This window comes from Talpa occidentalis, unplaced genomic scaffold (genome assembly GCF_014898055.3).
Source record: "Talpa occidentalis isolate TD23 unplaced genomic scaffold, MPIMG_talOcc4v2.1 talOcc4.18, whole genome shotgun sequence".
NCBI lineage: Eukaryota > Metazoa > Chordata > Mammalia > Eulipotyphla > Talpidae > Talpa > Talpa occidentalis.
The window spans coordinates 15,617,932-15,638,921 of record NW_023601851.1 but is presented as its reverse complement, the minus strand read 5'-3'; the positions used below and the strand labels follow the sequence as shown (position 1 = coordinate 15,638,921).

At 50.6% G+C, this 20,990-nt stretch overlaps 1 protein-coding gene across 1 annotated transcript in view; it reads right to left on the bottom strand.

Moving 5' to 3' along the window:
* Positions 1–799: 799 nt before the first annotated feature.
* Positions 800–20,990, bottom strand: part of LOC129146207 (zinc finger protein 39-like) — a 33,042-nt gene continuing 12,851 nt past the window's right edge. Inside the window, exons 5-6 of the mRNA XM_054697773.1 lie at positions 20,008–20,086; positions 800–936 (exon numbers count right to left, since the gene is read on the bottom strand). Coding sequence (XP_054553748.1) covers positions 800–936; positions 20,008–20,086 — 216 coding nt within the window. The remainder of the gene's footprint in view (positions 937–20,007; positions 20,087–20,990) is intronic.

Genomic DNA, 20,990 nt, shown 5'->3' with positions numbered 1-20,990 from the left:
GAGAACAGACTGTCAAGAAAGTAAACAAGGAGTAAAAGTATTTTAAATCTACATGGAAGCACCACCGGAGAGCCTAGCTGAGGGCATACCTGAGTGCTACCACCAGTCTTAGAGTTTTGAGCACACTCATCTCATCCATTCATCTATTCATTCAATCAGGATTTGCTGAGATGCTACAATGGTTACCATAACCTTGATGTGTTCTGAGAAAAATGGTCCTCAAGACCATATGTAGGATAAACAAAATTATCAGCTTTTTCATGTCTTCCTGTCATGAGCATGTCTGATCAGGGCCTGAGGTCTTGCCCTGTAATTATGGACACTTGGGCCCAGGAAGCACTGGACATGCGTTGTAGGGTAAGGTAAGTATCAGGCTTTTCTGCCCTCCTGCCATCAGAATAAATGAAGGAAACCTGTGGTCCTGAATGCATGCCTGATGGCGGGCACCTGGAATAGGGTGTGGGCATAGGTAGATGGGATTCACCTGGGCTGAGACTGGGCTTTTAAGGGCGGTGTCAGGGGACACCAGCAGAAGCAGAGAAGCAGAACCACCAGAGAATGCTAGAGAGCCCAGAAAGAGTGAAGACTTGCTGGGGGCTGGGATCCCTGCCAGCCTCGCAGCCCCTCAGCCCCCCCCAGTACCCCTGCCTGCTGTGTACCTGGTAAATCCTAATAAAAGCCTGCAAAATCCACCAAGGGCTCAGGACTCTCTCCTCCTTTACCCCATCTGCATAGAATCCTAGAAATCCTGCTCCGTGTCTTCCTGCCCCTTACCTTTGGCGTAAGTCGGCAAGATGATTCATGCAGACGGGTATGGAGCACTCCAAAGACTCAGGAGGGACTGAAGAGTAGCAGACTGAGCCTGTGACAGCACTGGAGGTGCCAGGGCAGCACAGGGGGTGGACAAGATCCAGGAGCTACAGGATGAGACCTCGCCTGGAGGAGGAGACAGCCAAGAGGACCAGCCAATGACCCCCAAGGCAGCAAGAATCATTGGGGAAGAAAGGACCATTCTTCAGAGCTCGCCAGTGTGGACAAAGGGAAAAGCCGATGAACTTGGACTAATGGACTAACAATCCTGCCAGAAGGCAGAGGACCTTGGCGAGTTTAATATGTTTTGGGGACCCTGGGGGTGGATGTTATCATTTAAAATCAAGGCATGGCCAGTGGGCCTTGGTCTAAGAGCCCACAGTTGGCTGAGGGAGGAAGTCCTCACCAAGTTCTCTGCAGCCAGGCAGAGAAAAAGCCAACTGAGAAAGCAAAAGCTGGTACTGAGATTGAGAAGCTCTGAGTGGCTGTTAAGCACTAGGTAAGCTAAAGAAGGCCAGTGAGACTCTTAAAATCAGCTGTGGGTGATGCCCTGCTCATAGTTGAGTGAGGGTGAGGAGCTGAGGAACCGGTCCTTGGGGGACAGGTGGGGAACGTGGCTTGTAGTGGAGCCCAAGCCTAAGAAGGGACCCAAGAGAGGCCTCATGTGGAGCGTGCATCCACAGATCCCCGACCCTTGTGCTTGTGCAATGGGTTGGCCTGAGTGCAGGGGTCTGCGTGTTGAATTGGTGGCTATGAAAGCCCAGTGTTGGAGTGACCGCAGACAGAAACACTGAGGGTTGGGCGATTACCCCCAAAGAGTACAGAATTGCCAATCCAGGAGTGCGTGCATCCTGGGGGTGGATGTAGTGTGCAGCTTGTGGCTTACACTACAGCTGGAGAAGGCCAGGAAGCCTGATGGCTCCTAGTGAGTTACAGTGATACAGTTAACAAGTTTGTCTTTCCCCCATTTTTTGCAATTCCCCTTATCTAGCATTAACAGGATTGATGACTTGTCTTTCCCATTTGTTGCAGCTTCCCCTCCCCTTGGGAAGAAAAAAAAAAAAAAAGCTGGCACCCACTGGTTTCCCTGTAGACCCTTCCCCCTCGCCCTAAGGAAAACAAGTTGGTGATCACCCGTCTCTGTGCCTTGACACCTTCCCCTTCCCTTAAGATGAATGAGCTGACACCCATCCATCGACCTGTTGAGCTGGCGCCCACTTGTCTCTGTGCAGACCCCTTCCCCCCTCCCTTCGCGGATGCCTACCCATCTCCCCCTGTATAAATACCCCTGCCCACTGCCAAAGAGGAGGACGGTGGTTTTTCGGACATGAGTCTGCCTCCCTCCTCATTTGTCGACAAATAAAACGGCTTTCCTTTTCCTCAAACTCAGTTTCCTTTTATTGGCTGAGGGAAACTGAGGCCGGCGTTCGGTAACAACAGCAGATGCTGTGAGTGGGTCCCCTCCCTTGTATGAGCAGTGCCTTTGGCAGCAGATTTGGTGGTTCATGTGCTGGTGCCAGTAATTGTCTTTTGCCACTATGTTGGTGCCCTGCCTGGACTAATTTGTTCTGTTGTATTTTGTTATATTGTGATGTATTTCATTTGCTTTTGTGGGCCATGGCTGCAGTGTTCTATTGCCAAGAGAAACATATATGACTTGTATAGACTGGCAGAAAACCCTGAAGGGGTGGATTTTAGGGTAAGGAAAAATGTCAGGCTTTTCTGCCCTCCCGCCATCAGGATAGGTGATGGATCCTTGTGGTCCTGAATGCATGCCTGATGGCGGGTACCTGAAATAGGGCGTGGGCATAGGTAGATGGGATTCACCTCGGCTAAGACTGGGCTTTTAAGGGCGGCGTCATGAGGACGCCAGCAGAAGAAGAAGCAGAAGCAGAACCACGAGATAAGCAGAGAGAATATGAGAGAAGGCCGAAGAGCCCGGAAAGAATGAAGACTTGCTGGAGACCGGGAGGCCTGCCAGCCTCCTGGCCCCCCAGCACCCCTGCCTGCCGTGTACCTGGTAATTCCAATGAAAGCCTGCAAAAGCCACTGAGGGCTCTTGGACTCCCTCCTCCTTTACCCTGTCTGCTGGATCAGAAAACCTGCTCTGTGGTCTTCCTGCCATTACATGCGTATATGTAAATGGGGGCACGTGTGGCCAGGGTCTATAAGGGTGTCTTCACTCTGAGGGCTGGATGACAGAGGGAGGAGACAGCCAGAGGAATTAATTCTGAGAGAGAAAGCTGATCTGTCCTGATTCAGCAGCAAAGGCCTGTAAAATATCCTAGGCTCCAAAATTATCTTTTCATCTGCGAGAATTGATGATGAACCTACCAGGTCTGGGAAGATTGCAAAACACCATATAAAAAAGCAATCTGGATGGCCTCCCCGGTGGTGCAAGGGTTTGAGTGCAGCACTGTGAAGCTATTTGCAGCTACTGCAGCATAAGTTCGGTCCCCGGTCAGGGAGGTGACCTGTGACCCACATGGTGAAGGTGCAGCAGACTTCTCCTGTCTCAGCAGTGTATTTCCCCTGCTCTTTCCCCTCAGCAGTGTATTTCAGTCAATCCATCAGTTCTGCTCCCCACTCTCTCTCGTGAATCCTTTCACGTACCCCCCTAACACCTCTGACCTGTACCCCAGTTCTTTATGCATGAATAAATCTTAAAAAATAAAATAAAAAAGCAATCTGAAGATATCACCAAGCTGGCAATAGAAGAGTTTCCTTGCTTTCCTTCCCAAATGAATAAATAGCAATTAATTGGAAATCACACCAAGGGAGTCCTGAGCCACAGGCTGAGATTAAATCACTCCTTGTACCTCAGAGACCAATACAGGCTGCACCTGAGGGAATAGAGTGGCTATTCATGCTGCAGTGGGCTGAAGGGCGGTGGAAACACCTGGAGGCTGTGGTCAGGGATGGAGGACTCAGAAGTGGGGTGGCTGTCCTCATTAGGGATTCTAGGGAGGAAAGGGTGTGGAAGTGCATGCCCTTGATTTGGTGACGCCCACGTGGAGGACAGAACCTCTACCCAGACTGGCAGGGTGGCTCAGGGTTGAGTTCTGATGACCTAGAAGGCCTCCAGTGGCTCCCACCCAAGGTGGCATGAGCTCTGCTCCAATACTGGCCTCATTTGCTTTCAAATTCCAGCTTTGAAGTTTTAAAGCTGTAACTTAACCACCATTCAGTCCCCTCCGTTGTAAATTGACAATCATAACTCTCGTTCTCTGATCTGCTCCAGAGTTCTTGCAAGGATCAAAAGGGATAACATGCGAAAGTGCTTTGCAAAGTGTAAAATGCTAGTTAAATGTGGGTATTATTATTGCTCAGGAAGAACACTTAGCTCATTGCTTAGTAATGGTGAGGCAAACAGTGTCACTAAATAAGACAATATAATGGTCTTAAGAGGCTCTAATTCAGTTTCTCCTTTTTATTCAAGCACACAATTGCATTCTAACACTTCACAGACAGGCTGAAATGGGCCCTGTGGAGGCAGATAAGGAAAATTAGAACAAGGAGCTATTTGCTCCCTCGTTTTAATAACTGAGTCAAGGAGCAGGCACTTTGATACAGGAAAGAAGGAACACTCTCTTACTCAGTCCTCGGTGAGAAAATAACTCTATTACCAAGCAGGCCCTCTAGAATCAAGGTCACAGGCACTGCTCACGGAGACTGCTCCCAGCACAGGAAGGAGAAGACGCCATCCGCATCAATACAGTGTGCTCAATATGTAAAATCAGACTAGTCACAACCATTCACGAGACAGTCATTTTCACAGATCTTTTTTTCCCTTTTTAAATAATTGCATACTGAAGTGGTGGATCATGGGTGATGGAAGCTAAGAGTAAAATTTAGGATGGAGGTATCAAAAGACCAGAAAATGGAGGTGGGGGTAGAAATGATCAACACAGTCACTCAACCAGCTATAGAAATGAAAAACCCTTAGGCTCCAGCTGCTATACTAAGTCTCAGACTGCTATAGAAAGTATCTGGAGGCGCAGACCAGAGGTGGGGATATGGAGATGGAGGGCCATTGTCAAGAATTGCTGGTGCTTACAAATGAACTAGTCACTTGGCCAGAAGTAATTAATTTAAAAGCAGACAACAATTCCACAAAGGAACAAACTCCTCCCAAAAAGAACAGTCTATCAATACCGTTTCTGCCCTGGCAAGATACAGCTCTTCTGCCCGCCTGCTGCTATGCAGTGCCTCTTAACAAACCTGTCCTTTTCGGAAGAAAAGAGACAGCTCTTTTCTGCCCACTTGTGTCTGTGCAAGTATCCTCTTTTTCCTTTCCTTTTTTAATATATCTTTTTAAAAAAAGATTTATTTATTTATGCATATGAGAACGGGGTGCAGGCCAAAGGTGCAGGGGGTGAGTGGATCAACCAGAAACAGAGTGGGACACAAAACAGGCAGATTGACTGAAATACACTGCTGAGAGGAGAAGCAGGCGAGCCAGGAGAGGTCTGCAGCACCATGTGGGTTGCTCTCTAGCTGGGGATAGAACTTGTGCTGCAGTGGCTGTGGTCAGCTTCATAGTGATACCGGAATTGTCAGGTCTAATCTCCCAGCCAGGAACGGATTCCAGGCTGCAGGGCAGCGCTAAGCCCCAGCCGCTAGACCCCCCCACGGGTTAGTGTCTCAGGAAGTCATAGCAGGAACTTCGCAGACGCTCAGGCAAGCAAGCGAGCAAAGGCAGGTTTGTTTAGAAGAAAAAGTCTATTGAGGAGAAAAAGAACAGAAATAAAGTGGGACTCCCAGGCCAGGGAACAGCCCTGGGAGGGGAAAGGAAGCCAAAGTGAAGTCCTGTCTCAGGGAATATATACTTTCTTTCCCTGATTATTCTAAAGCTCTACCAGTCTCTTTGTGATTGGTCAGTTTTTGGCTGTCTCACTTAATTTGCTACTGAGTGGGAGATCTTCACATTCCTTATCTAACAGGTCTGTCTTTCCCCATTTGTTATATCTTTATCTTTATGGTCTAGCCCTCCCGATGAGCATCTTTACACTTTATCTTATCATCTGAAGAAAACCAGGACCATCCTTAACAAGATTATCTGTAGTGCTAGAATGTTTGTTTTTCCCAGTGGAATTGGTTTCATTTCCTTGCTCATCTTTATCTCTGAAGCCTTCCTGAATTCTTCAGAGGTCCCCTCCTGCACTGTCCCTAAAACTGCCTAATAACCCTAGCTTGCCCTGTCTCAAAGGGAAAAGGAAATAAGGAAAATGTACAACTCAGGAAGAAAACAGGGAAATAAAGTCTTTAATGCGTCCTACCCGATCTGCCAACCTGGAAACCCAAAGTCACTCTCAGAGCTGGCCAGACGGTGCAAGCTGGTGGAGAGCCAAAATGGGAGAACCCCCCAAGCCCACATGTCTGGCTTTATATCAACCTGGCTACTTAACCCCACCCTCAGGTCCCAGTCACCTTCCCTTCCCTGGTGATGGTATTTGGAGTTCCCAGTGTCTTTGGCTTTGGCCTGGGGTGGGGGTGGAGTCCACAAAGCCTGTATGGAATTAGCTTTAGGACATCCTTTTCCCCCTAACAACCCCAAGCACATGCTAAATACCACCACTGCCCCATTCACATCTCTGCCTCAGAGTCCACAACCAGCCAGGTGCCAGCTCCCGAAGTAGAGCCCCGAGGCGACCCAGCAGGACAAGAGCCAGAATCACTTCTGTTAGTCAATCTTTATTGGTTGCTCTCACCCTTCACCCCAGGGATGCAGACCTGGGGGACAGCAGGAAGCCACGTGTGAGGCAGCACCAGAAGGCAGGGAGTGTGGGGCTGGGCCCCAGCACAGAGTGTACCCCAGGGCCAGGGAGTCCCTCCCCCCACAGCAGTGTGGCCTTCACAACCCTGGGAACAGCTGCATGTACTGTCATTTTCTTTTCTTTTTTTTTTGCTTTAATAATAAAAAAGGAAAGGAAAATTGTGTATAATGTGTATGCTATTCTTGCTATCTACATTATGTATAAAATATAGACTCTTTTTACTTTATAACACACATCTTTCCCCTTGATAAATAACTTCAACATATCTAGTATACATGCCTTGACCTTGTCTATATATGTTTGGTTTTCTACATACATACATATATATAAATACATACATATAATTACTCACATCTGTAAAAAACACAGTAAATACATCCTCAACAATGACAACTGAACAAATGCAATTTTGGTTTAAAAAAATGAAGTATTTCTATGAAAGCACCAGGCAGCAAACAGAAAGCCATAACTGCTAGAAACTTCTTCCTCCCCTGGGCCAACACAGGGCAGAATTCTAAATATGTTTGGTTGCTTAAACAACAAAAAGGGGTCTAAGGAGTTGGTCAGGTCCCTGCTTTTGTTTCTTTTCCTGGGATTTGACTAGAGTTACAAGTAAGTCATTACATTCAGAAGGACACCAAGGTGTCCCGGTGATGCTTCAGGGACAGCAGAGACCCGCACAGGAAGGGAAACACAATGGCAGCAGGCCACCATGGGGCAGAGCCCGGCCTGCCTGACAGCCTAGCTAAGTGCAGAGCCATCACGTATAGCACAGTCTTGCTATTACTCTGTTCGCTTTGTAAACAGAAAGGGTGCAGCAGATTCAATAGCATTCAGCAGTGCAACACTTTAGTAGCCTGACTGAGAGTCAGATGCTCGCGTGCCCTGTCCAGGACTCCAGCACAGAGAGACTGGGATGTGGGGAAGAGGAAGTTTCTGCGGCCACTGCTTTGCACTGCTCACTGACTGGGGTCACTCAGTTCAGTCCTGGCTTCATCTCAAGATCCAGTGAGACCACCGAGCCTATCACCTGTTGCAGCTGCCCAGGAGGTCTTCACTGTTCTTGTAAGAAGTGCTGGAAGCCACTCAGGAGGGCCACTCCTGAAATTGGGAGCACTCCCTGTCTGTCCACTTTCCTGCCCAGGGGTAGGACGGCCCAATGGCTGCAAAGTCTGCAGCCACATTGTGAAGTAGCACACCTTTCTTTCTCTGCCCTCCACCCAGGCTTCAAAAAGGAACTGAAAGGGTGAACTCTTGATCTTTTTTGTTTAATGAGCTCCCACTTCTACAGCCTCTGCAGTAGAAAAACGGAGGCAGTGGGTGCAGCAGAGTCCTCAGGCAGTGGAGCCCTAGGTCTGGATCTAGGATTGGGGTGGGGGCAACCTAAGGAGAGCTGGCCTCAGGAAATCCAAAATGTAAACATCTGAATTGGTGTCTCTGTTCTTACCTACTATAAGAAATCGGAGAGAACTGTTCATCTTACAATCACAATGGGAATGTTTAAACAGCTAGTTTTTTTGGTAGAGTCGAGACATAATTGAGTTTCTAAAAACATTCAGTTAGCTACAATACAACAAAAACATTCTGTAGCTAAACATTCATTTAGCTACATTACAGTCCTTAGCAGGTGTGAGTTCTAGCTGCAAGTCATACACCAATCAGCCAGGACCTCAGCCAAGTCACTTCACCTCTGAACCTCCCTCTTCCTATCAGAGAGCCCCCAAATCCTGGTAGGAGAGCAGTGTGACTTAGAAATCTGGGTGACTTGTGGTACCACTAAGAAGAAGTCCTGTAACCTTGACCATCATGTCACCTCCCTAGGATGTAAAATAAAGGAACTGAATATGCTGGACAGAATCCAGGGCAAATGGATTCTCTTTCTCCCCAGGATATCACTGGCCAAGGCCGAAGCGACCCCTTCCCGGCCCAACCCACCAGAATAAAGACAATCACATCAGAAACCTAATTTATGAGCACAGACCACATTCAACAGCTTCTGCTATGAGACAAGATAGTTAAAAGCGGATAAAGGTATGAATTCAATATACAGCTAAAATCTAAGTCACAAATGAACATTAAATGCTCCACTCCCTGAGAAAAGGCATTTTCCCATGGGATACACCCAGACCACCGAGAACACATTTGACAGTCATTGGTAATAACCGGCCAAGGACATTTGAAAATCCTAAGTCTGAGGCTTGCTGCATCACCTACACTCAAAATCAACTAGGAAGTCAATTTTTAAAGGAGTTTAGCGATATTTCTGTTTCGGAAGGGAAAGAAAAATCGACTCCTACTTGCAGCTCTCTCACTAACCTTCTGGAGGAATGTGAGTGTGGCTTCCTGCTCAACAGGAGGGTGTTGACAGAAGTGCTGAGAGCCCTATGCAGGTTGCAGTGAGCCCTTATCACAGCTGCTCCACAGGGCAGGAGAGCAGCCCCCTACCGAGTCCGCAGGGAGTGCTTTCCTGACCAGGAGAAGTACAGAGGCACAAATCCTTCTAGTAGGGAGGCAAACTGGTTTGATGGAGAGGAAAGGCTTTGGAGTCCATTTTGCTTAATAGCTGTGGACTTTCGGCAAGTTGCTCTTCCTTCAAGTCTCAATTTTCTCATGTATAAAATGGGACCAGCAATACCCACTATTGAGTGTGATTTACAGATGAATGAAACCAAGAATCTACAACACTGCACACAGTAGAAAAATCAAGAAATGTTGGCGCACAGTGGGTTCCTCAATGGCTCTCTGCAGAGAAAGTGTTTGGGAGGAGTTGTCTTGAATTGCAGAGGGCCATGTTTCCCCTTTAAGTGTCCAGATACACCTGACATAGGTAATGAAGGCAGACTAAGGAATGTGGCTGGACTCTGCTACACCTCTCCCATCATGGAGTGACTGACAGTGATTGCAGACTCTCCAAAAGAAAGCTTAGAGAATCCAAACTTTCCAAATAAGCCCAGTGCATTTCCAAACACTGGACACCAGTGGATACCAGAACATCAGACTTACACCCTCTTCAGGATTTGGAATTTGGGATCCCTGTGAAAGCAACCAGTGACATCAGCCACATTTTCAGTACTAAAAGCAGACACATGTGGCAGAAAGTAAACGAGGGAATGGCAGAACTAGATGTGAAAACCAGAAAGTGCTGCCTCCATCCCACAGGTTCCTAGCTACATCTTAAAGCCGAAAGGGGCCTGATTATCACCGGGACTTTGTCCCAGGTCAGTCAGTGGATGTGCCCAGACACCTAAGGGCACTACTCTCCATCTGGACTAAAACAAAGCCTTCCGCAGAGTGCCGTTGAGGGCTTAAGATGAACGTTTCCTATTATGACTCCCAATCAAGGCTTTGCAAGTGGTAAGACTGGGACCAACGGAGCACTAACGTGTATCCCAAGCCCACTCGCAGTGAGTTTTGTATTAAAAAGTCAACTATCTGGGGCTTTATTCCTCACATTTCTTCATCTACCTACTACACGTGTTGCAGCAGATAAAGCTGGAATAAACTTACTAAAATATTTTTCATGCTTCTCTAAAAGTCTATTTTCTTTCTATATACCCCAGCCTCAAATGAGAATTTTGGTTTTAGACATTGAGTTCAGAGGCCTCATGGGAGAAACCTCCCAAGTATCCTGGCTAAGTGGAGAAACCTAAAATAAGAATCCGAGGAATATCTCAACTTACATTATCAACAATTTAGAAAAATGAAATGCAGACAGTCACTGGTTTCCCTCCCTATTCAATCACAGCCTCATAGGCCAGCTAGAAAAAAACTTGTTTCTAATAAGAAGGAAATTTAGGACACCTGAACCAATACAGCCCCTGGCATGGCCTCTGCTCAAATTACTGGGAGACTTTCATTCTATCAGATGTGGTTTTGAACTGATAGTTACCAAAGCAACTAGCCAACGGGGAGCCAAGAGGGGAGCCAAGAGGGGAGCCAAGAGGGGAGCCGCCGGTCATTGTGAACCTGCAGTCTGATTTTGGGGCCTCTCCTGGTGGTGCAGATTCCTTGAGGCTGTCTGCGGCCTCTGCAGCACCAGTTCGATCCTGGCCAGCCTACGAGGGTCTCACAAGGTGCAGCAGAACCCTCCTGTTGTGCCCGCTGCTCCCCTCAGCAGTGTATTTCGTCAGACTGCCAGTTCTATTCCCCGCTCTGGCTCTGGGGGATCCTCTCACCCTCCCGCACAACTGGCCTGTACACCGGTTCTTGTATAAATAAATAATCTTTGAAAAAAAATAAAGTGAAGATTTGCACCCAGGAAGCCGCCTGATCCACTTTCTTCCAAAAAAAGTTTGAATTTATCCTAGTGGAAAAGTGTGAGCACAGAGGGACTTTGCCTCCTGCCCTTCGTGACCTAATCATGTGGAGGGTTTATCTCCTCGTTTTTTATTTATACATAACAGAACTGGGGTACAGGCCAGAGGTGTGGGGGGTGAGAGGATTCACCAGAGAGAGTGGGGAGCAGCACAGGAGGATCTACTGAAACACTATTGAGGGGAGCATTGGGGAGAAAGGAGGGGTCTGGCGCGCCCTGTGGGCAGCTCCCTGGCTGGGACCGAACTCGTGCAGCAGAGGCTGCAGACAGCCTCACAGAGCTGGGTCTGTACCCTTGCTCCCCAGGGAGGCCCTGTGGCCTCCTTCCTGAAGGTCCTCTCTGGAGGGTAGAGGCTGGGCGCCCCGGGATACATACTCATCACCTGCCCCCAGGGCACACGGTGGGGTGGAGAGACCAGCTCCCCTTCCTTTGGGGCCGCCATTCAGACCCGGTTGGGGGCAGGGTACTATCCTGCCAGCCAGACCGGGGCAGGTAGGGGGCGACGGCCCTGGATTATGTCACCCCGCAGTCCCCAAACCCTGAGGTGTGTCCCTGAGATGAACACGCGGGTGGGGAGGACCGGCCCGGTGCACCCACCCCAGGTGCACCCACTCACCACGACACGCCGGGAGACCAGTCCGCGGAGGCGGGTCAAGGAGGGTCACGCTCAGGAATGAGTCCTGACCCCCAGGGTCCTCCCAGCCCTAGAAGACGCCAGCCAAGCCCCCCGGTTCCCACCCGCAGCCCCCACGCAGGGGCCTCGAGGCCCCTCTCCGCGGGCAGCCGCACGGGGGTGTTCCCACGCCCCCCCCCTCACCTGCTCCTTCCGCGACCGCAGAGTCCCCAGGCCCAAGGAGACGGGTCGCGCCAAAACTGGGGTACCGCGGGCCCCGACTTCACTCCGGGGTTCGGGCGGGGCGCGTGGGCACACAGGTGGCTGGGCGGAGCTCGCGGGCGGGAACACGCAGGTGCACAGGCAGGTGCGGGGCCAGCACACCTGGGAGCCTCCCGCAGGGGCGCCCGTCTGGGAGTTCCGCCCGGAAGGGAGGAGATGGCCCGTGTCTGCTTCGGGAGCCTTTTGAGCGCTGATAGGCATCTGTCCCGAGCTGGGCACCTGCTCGGGATTCCTCAGCGGGGACCGCTGACACGCAAGACCGGCCCTCCCGGGAGAGACAGGTGGGCCCACTGCGCCATCAGGCGGGGGCGCCGTGCACCAGGTTCCCCGCCCCAGCAACACCCAGCACCCTCGCAGCTCCGCGTTCACGGCATCCCCGCCTCTCGGCACCAGGAGGGGCGGCCTCTTCTTTGCCCCACCCAGACCTAGGCCCCTGCTGGGCCCTGCATCATCCTCAGCCCTCTCCACCATCCACCTGCAGCTGCCCCACTGCAGTCCAGGAACACGGTCTACTGTCCTCTGTCCAACCGTCCTCGCGGTTGCACTTACACATCGTCTCCAGCGATTTGTTACTGCAAGACACGGCTGGTGAGTACTGTCACACTCGAAGATTTCATCTGCATTGGAAAGCATCTCCTTGGGTCATTCCCCCCGAAAAAGAAAGACCGTATGAAGCAGTCTACATGTTCTAAATGCACAGCTCTCTGCAGGAGGATGGCACGATGTCATTCTTTTCCCAGGAAGGAGTGAGGGGGTGTATCGCACCGCACCGTGGCCAACATGTCCCTCCAGGTGTCCAGGGCTGGGAGCACCCGGTCCACGAGAACCAAGGACACAATGAAGTGTCGTTATAGACAAGAAATATTTAACTACTTGAGACCCTCAACAATACGGAGCATTGGCTCCGGAGTACAAATAAGGGAAATACTTAAAACCCCCTTAGTTTTCGAGGGTGAACAGAGGACTCAAGGAAGGAAGCAAGTAGAACGGCCAGATGCTTGCCAGCACACGATCTCTGTGCACCACAATGAGATCACATCACGGGTCTCCACCACAGCGGTGCCTCCGGGAGCTGTAGCCACCCGAGCAGGGGCAGGAGAGAGGTCTGCTAGTAAAACCTCCCCACCTTACCCACAGTGTCCTTCCACACCCCTCCTTTGGCTGCAGCCAGATGACTCCACAGACACGCAGGAGGACGGAACCAACACCTGAGGAGCCGGAGCTCCCAAATGATCACGTAGATGCCCCCAGCCAGACAGGCAACCCATGAGAGAGGGAGGGAGTTTAGAGGCTGAAGCACCCGGTGTTCCAGGTTCCACGTTATAGCACCTGGGGTCCTTTACTGTGAACGATGCAAATGGTGTCTTGAATAACGACGACATCCTGGACACCACATGAAATATCTTTTCCTTTATCGGTGCATCCCGTGCTGTCCTTCTAAGTATCACCTCCCAGGAACCGATCTGCCCGACATGAAAATTTTTCCCAAGCTGAGATGACTGCTCTCCATAGAGAAAACTGCCAATAATTACTGTCTCAGAAACTTCTGTATGTTCTTATGAACTCGAAACTCCACTTGGCTCTAAACAACAACTCTGGTTTCACTGTTAGAATCATTCTCCTTAAACAAGGAGAAATGGAAGCTCCTTGACCTATGACTCTGCCGACTGTCCAGTTTATGTTTCACAGCCTTCCTGAGGGGCCGACTGACCTGGACACATTCTGCGGCGCTGAGAGGCTTGAGGGGCTCTGCACGCAGGGCCTGGGGGAAGCAAAATGCTGTTGCTTCCGTGGCCACAGCCTGGGCCACCAGAGGGGAAGCTGCCATGGTCCCACTGTGCAGGGCTCAGCCGCTCCCCTCCTGCCTATGGGGCTCCAGCAACCATCCCTTCCTCAAGATGCTTGGCCAGATTGTTTTAAATTTATGCTTTTTTTTAAGATTTATTTATTCATTTATTTATACATGCACTGGGTACAGTCAGAAGTGTGGGAGGGTGAGAGAATTCACCAGAGCCAGAGCGGGGAGCAGAGCAGGCAGAAGGACCGAAGTACACTACTGAGGGGAGCAGTGGGCGGCAGGAGAGGTCTGTGCGCCATGCGGGACCCTCACCGGTGGCCAGGGAGCAGCCGGGGATCGAACTGGCGCTGCAGAGGCTGCGGGCAGTTTTGCAACCCAGCGCTCAACCGCTGCGCCACCAGGGAGGCCCCTTTTTATGATTTTTCTTGATGCAGCAGATGGCAGACCCTTTATGGAGCGGATATTCTGGGGGCTTTATGGTCTCCCCACCTCCTGTAACAGCAGAACATTTTAAATTCCCAATTTCGACATCACGTCCCCCCAGAAGACAAAGGTGGTGAGTGACAGACACTGAACCAGCCCCGCACACACTCATCTCTCCACACTCTGAGGACAGCCGCCTGCACGACCCCTTGGGATACCCCGTGTCCAGCGGCGCCGGAGAAGCGGCGCCCTGGAGAGTCGAGGGAGGACTGAGAACCCCGAGGAGGCGCCACCAGCTCAGACCCCGGCGAGCGGGGAGGATGTACCTGACGCTCCTGAGGCGCTGAGACCGTCATGGCATGGGGAGGACACGCGGGTCACGGGGGCGCGAAGGGGGGACGTCCAGCTGGGGACGTCTTTCCCCCCGCGGAGCGCCCCACGACAGCGCGAGCCCCCGAGGGCGACGGTGCCAGGGCAGCCTCTGCCCAGGCGGGTGCAGGTCCCCCCAACCAACGCCGCCCCTGGCTTCTCGTCACCCCACAGGCCACTGTGGATAGAATCCCCCCACAAGTGCCTTGAGGGCATTCGCGCCCGATGGAGGAATCCACCCGCCGAGGGCGGCCCCCTGGCACCACCGGGTCTGGGCAGCCTCGGAACCCCGACTCCACCCCACCTCGGAACCTCCCCCGGCGAGTTCAGGACTCAGGCCCAGGGAGGCTGCGGCTCTGGCTTCCCCGACAGCGTCCCTGGAAGTCCTGGAGCCGCCGGAGCCTGTACACGGCTCGCTGCAGAGGGAAAACATTCCCGGGCTACTCAGCAGTGACCGCGGCGAGCGCCGGGGGCCTTTTCACAGACTTCACGTGTCCTTCACACTGTTTCCTCAGCTCACCCCGAAAGGCCGCCGAGCAGGGTGCGCAGTCACGGCAAGACTGCGCCCCGAGCGGTGTCCACATCCTCCACCCCAGCTCTCCACAGGAGGACGGCACCCACTCACTCTCTCCTCAGGACATAGAGAGTCCACACTTCACCTCAACTTGGCCGACATTTCGGTCACCGCAGCCAAGCCCAGGAAAGTCTCATGACACGAGATGGAAACACCACCACCTCTCCCCGCCCGAGACTGCTTGATGCTCATCCCTGGTCGTGGGAAGGTGAGCATCTCCTCCTGGCCTGCTCTCGGGATGTATTTCCTTTCTCTAGGGATGTTCCACATAATCTTGCACACATCCAAGTTTTTACAGATTTGTTTCATGAATCTACACATATTATTAGTATTCTTCAAAATGATATCACAAGTCAGATTAATTTGTAACTAAGGATTTGATAAGGTAACTCTCGCTCAATTATTTGGCTTTCCAAAATACTCGTTTAACGAATACTTAAGATTTATTTATTTATGCACACAAGAGCTGGGGTACAGGCCGTAGATGCCAGGGTTGAAAGGATTCACCAGAGACAGAGCAGGGAACAGAACAGGCCAAATGACAAAATAAACTGCTGAGGGGCGCAGCAGGCCAGTCAGGAGAGATCTGAGGCACATGTCAGTCAGCTCCCTGGCCTGCTGGGAATCCAACTTGTGTACAGTGGCTGGCAGTAGTTTGAGAGCACTGTGTTTAACCCCTGGGCCACCAGGGAGGCCCCTTACCTTTAGTTTGAGGTCAGAAGTGTGACTCCTTCATTTCCCCCCACTTTTAATCAGGAAAGCTTTGGTTATTTGGGGTCTTTTGTGTTTCCATATGAACCTCAGTAATCTTTGTTCTATTCCTCTGAAGAATACCATTGGGATATTTATTGGGGTTGCAGTGAATCTAGAGGGGGCTTTGGGTTGGATGGCCCTCTGGACAATGTTGATTCTTCCAACCCATGAGCTGGGTCTCTCTTTCCATTTCTCTATGCTTTCTATTATTTTTTTCCACAATGTTTGATAGTTTTCCTTGTAAAAGTCTTTCACCTCCTCTGTTAAATTTATTCCCAGTTATTTTTTTTGCGTGTGCAATTGCAGGTGGAATGGCTTTGTTAATTTCCTCTTCCAGTTCATTATTTGTACTTAGGAAGGCATATGTTTTTCAATGCAGAGTTTGGTGGCATTACATACACTCACTCTGTCGTGTAACTCTTATTTCTGAAACCAGGGTGTCCCAAAGGCTTACATACATCCCCAAAATAGACCTGCGTTCTTTCTGCTCATTGCTTAACCCTTTGCACTCCGATGTCCGATGTCCCCTCTTAGGGGACATCGCAATTTATTAGTGATTACGGGGAATTGAGTTATTTCAACACAACTTTTTGAGACATGCATGTTTCCCTGAAGTTTTATCTTGAAAGGGCACATGAAATTAAATCAAAATATCATAAAATTACTAAGATATATACAAGAAATGTCAGCGGGTTTTGTGTCGGACGAGAACGTGAGATGCATGCTCACAACAGTCCGAGCACTTCATGACGCCACTTGACAAGAGCGATAAGGGGATTTTGTAGAAGAAAGGTTGATTTTCGAACATAGCGTGCACTGTACAGTGAGATATATAATTACAAATAAACAAGTCTACATCTGGAGGAAAAGATTTTCAAAGCTGAGCTCATTTTGGTTTGAAGCTTCGAGCAGTGCACATAGATGTAACGAGGAGAAAATCGGAAAACTGATTATTTTCTTAGTGAATAAATTGTTTGGTGAAAGCGTTTTTGGTAAATATCATCTTGTCAGTCAGTAATAACAATTAGAAATTTTCAATCCATGCATTTATTCATATTTTTCATTAGAACAATGGCAAAGTGTCCAACCACGAATGAGTCTCATGACACAAGTAGTAGTAAAGATGAGCTCCACTAATCAGCCTGCAATGCATATTGGGGAGTGTTACAAAACTTATCACACTGTACAAAATTATAAACAATAAAATATTGTTTTTTTTTTTTGCAAATATACATTCCTCGATGTCACCCAATTCATATATGTCCAATATCATTATAATATGTTACTTGGTTCCAAAATTATACTAAATAATACGAGGGTCTGTAAATGCACGTTTCCGCAGCAAAGTAGCATCGAGTAGCTGGTAGCCAATGTCCAGAATGGTTCGGAGAGCAAAGGGTTAAAAGTCAAACTATTCTTTGTTTTCTAGCCTGGCTACATTACCAAGAAGAACATGTTCTTCCCGAGCAGTTCTGCTTCTCCAGAGAAAGAGAACCTTGCAGCCCAAGACCGGCCTTCCACCTCGGTATCTTATGGGTACATTCCCTTTCATCCAGGGGATGAACATAGGGGTGGGGGCGACCAAGGGAAATGGCACAGACCTGCAAGTAGCACACACCTCTTGTCCCCATATCCAAAGGATAAGCGCCCAACGCAAGAGTGGACCCATAGCCTCTCTGCTCTGTAGGCCTCAGACCGTGAAGCTGTCCACAGCCACTGCAGCAAGAGCTCCATGCCCAGCCAGGGAGCTGACCCACAGGGCGCAGCACCTCTCCTGTCTCCCCGCGGCTCCCCTCAGCAGTGGATTTCAATGGATCTGCCTGTTCTGCTCCCCACTCGTCTCTGGGGAGTGCTCCCCCACCCTGGTCCACTCCCTGTCCCTGGAGCTCAGGGCTCCTGTAGTGTCCTCACCGCTGGAGCGTGGACAGTGTCTCTGGGCTGTGCTGATGCTGCACGTCCTGACCCCGGGATGCGGCTGAGCTGGGCAAGGTCCCCACGGAGCACGGTGGAGGCCTCTCCTGGGCCTCCGCCGACAGCATCACCACCCACCTGGGCCGCCCACCCATCTGCAGAGGCCTCACCCACCACACCCCTGGACGCCCCAACATACCTGCAGGGGGGCGTGACACGAGTCCCCTGAACCCCTCACCTTAAGAGCAGAGAGTGACCCTTGCTGCAACAGCCCACATGGGTCACGTCACAGCAACAGACACTTCCAGGGAACGTGGCACTAGCAGAGGAGTGTTGTTTTAGCAAACCCTGCAGGCCTCTTTGGACCAGGTCTGAGGTGAAGGCTGAGGGGCCCGATGCCATGTTTAAAGGGTGCTCAAGGACACGTAGGAGCCTGCAGCATCATGGAAAGTGGCCTGCGGACTAGGGGTGAAAATCTCAGCGGCCTCCCACGGCGCGTTGAGGAATATGGCCCGTGGCCCCGACACTCCAGGTGGAGTTTGAAGGGACCAATGTACCCCCCCTGAATCAGGGAGGATGCTCTCAGGGGACAGACACCCCGTCAGTCACCAACCTCGAAACAAAGGACAGGGGCTCTGGCCGTAGAGATGTTCCTGACGTAGAAAGCTGAATAGAGGGTGCAGGCAGGGAGGAGCAGGCGCCCAAGTCCCAAATACATGATCAGAGAAACAATCCCCAATGGATGGGCCCTGAGGCCAGCCCCACAGAGAGGATGCCGAGGAGCCTACACAGGGCACGACTGCAAATCCACAGACTGAGGCTAGGTGTGGACATGCAGGCGAGTAACGGGGGTAAACTCAGCGGGCCTCAGAGCCTCGGAAGAGCCCTCAGGCCAAGCCCTTCAGCAAGAGACACACCGCAGAGACCCCCACGACCAGCACCCGCTCCCTACCCGCCACAGCCATGGGAGCCCCTGCTTCTTGGCCCCAGCGGCCACCCCTCGGGACCGTTCTGCTCAGGGAGCTTTCTTGTCCTTACTCCTGTGAGTAAATATCTGGCTCTTCTGGAACTCTGGGCTCCACTTGGAAGTACTTTCGTACCAAAGACAAGAAATGAGGAAGAGCACACCCCAGGCCTCAGACTCCGGGCCTGCTGCACAAACTCTCTGCTCAGTATCACCACGGATCCAAAGAAACACACCAGAAGGTGCCCGGGGTCCCTGAGGGGGGAGTGGTAGCGAGAGTTACATCAAGGAATTCCTCGGCCACCACCTTCCACACCGACCACTCACCCCAAGGTATGAACTGACTCAGACAAAGACCACATTCAGGGCACGGCCAGCAATGGCAGTAGGGATTATATTCTGAACAAAGAGTGAAGGAAAAAGACCTGGATTACATCATCACCTCCAGGAGGAATACAGGGGGACGAAGAAAGGTTCAGGGGAAAAAGACAAAACTAGCAGGCAGATGACAGAGCTGAGACGCCAGCAGGAGATGGGGCAGAAGAGGGGCCAGGAGGGGAGGAGGAGCACCAGGGCCTGGGGTGATGGGTCACAGGGGCGGTGCGGACAGGACATTTGCAAGAATTATACAGAAGGGGAGCAATCCAATATTGCACAAATATGAACAATAATTTAATAAAAAAAATTTAACAGGCAAGAATCCTTTCCTTTAAAAAAATTTCAGGGTCCTCTGTTGGTGCAGGGGTGAAGTCTCAGCACTATGAAGCTGTTCTCAGTACTGCAGACACGAGTTTGATCCCTGGCCAGGGAGGTGACCCACGGACACAGTAGACCTCTCCTGTGTCTCCACTGCCCCCTCAGCAGTGGATTTCAGTAGATCTGCCTGTTGTGCACCCCAATCTCTCTGTGGAGAATCCTCTCACCCCCACATACCTCCGGATTGCACCCCAGATCTTGTATGCAGAATTAATCTTCCAACAAAATCCCCTTATTCTGTAGAACTGGGGTGTAGACCAGAGGCTCGGGGGTGAGAGGATTCACCAGATACTGAGTGTGGTGACAAACAGGCAGAACCACTGAAATACCTGGCTAACGGGAGCAGCAGGTGACACAGGAGAGGCCTGCTGTGGCCATATGTGGGGCAGCTCCCTAGCTAGGGCTGGAACCCTGGCCAGAGCAGGCAATAGCGCTGAGACTTAACCCCGAGGCCACCAGGGAGGCCCTGAAAAACCATCATGAAAGGTAGGTAAAGATACCTGCAGACCTCAACCTATAGCCGAGAGCACACAGTTCAACATTTCCTTCTAGAGGAGGACATTTTGGTGGTGAGCAATTCCAGCATTGGGGGGCACCACAGAGACTTAGAGTACTGGACAGAACGTGACGACTAAGTTAGAAAACCCAGAGAGATCACTTACCCACGCAACATGCAGTGTGCCATGTAGACAGACAGCTGCTGTGGAAAGGCATAGCATCGCCCAGGAACTTAAGAGGATACTAGAAGCAACAGCAACAGGAACAGCAACATCATCACTGCATGAACTTGGGAGAACAGAGTGAACCAGGTAACTCCACGCAATTAAGATTGAAACTGTATGTCAGTTCCCATTGCTCTCAGCTGCATGATGTGGTTTGAACTCCTAAGTTTGAATATTTTTTAAAAGATTTTTATTTATTCAAGCATACAAGAACCAGGGTACAGGCCAGATGTGTGGGAGGGTGAGAGGATGCACCAGAGACAGAGCGGGGAACAGAACAGGCAGACTGACCGAAATACACTGCTGAAATACACGCAGCGGGCAAGACAGGAGAGGTCTGCCGCACCATGGGGTTGCTCCTGGCTGGCCAGGGAATCAAACTCCCACCAAAAAGGCCACGGACAGCTTCAAAGCACTGCGCTCAACCACCTGCACCACCAGGGGAGGCCTGCCTGCACACTCTTGACATTCATAGCATTTCACTCCAGTGTGGAGTTTGTCATGCCTAGTGAGGGCTGACTTCCTGAAAAGTTTTCCCACATTCTTCACAATCATAGGGATTTTGTCCAGTGACATCTCTGATGTCCAGTGAGAGCTTGCTTACTGGAAAGTTTTCCCACACTCTTGACACTCATAAGGCTTCTCTCCACTGTGACTTCTCTGATGTTTACTCAGGGATGATTTCTGGCAGAAAGTCTTCCCACATTCTTGACACTCATAGGATTTCTCTCCACTATGAATTCTCTGATGTGTAATGAGGTGTGGCTTACTAGAAAAAGCTTTCCCACACCCTTCACAATCAAAGGGTTTCTCTCCAGTGTGAATTCTCTGATGTTTACTGAGGGATGATTTCCAGAGGAAAGTCTTCCTACACTCTTGACATTCGTAAGGCTTCTCTCCAGTGTGAATTCTCTGATGCTCAC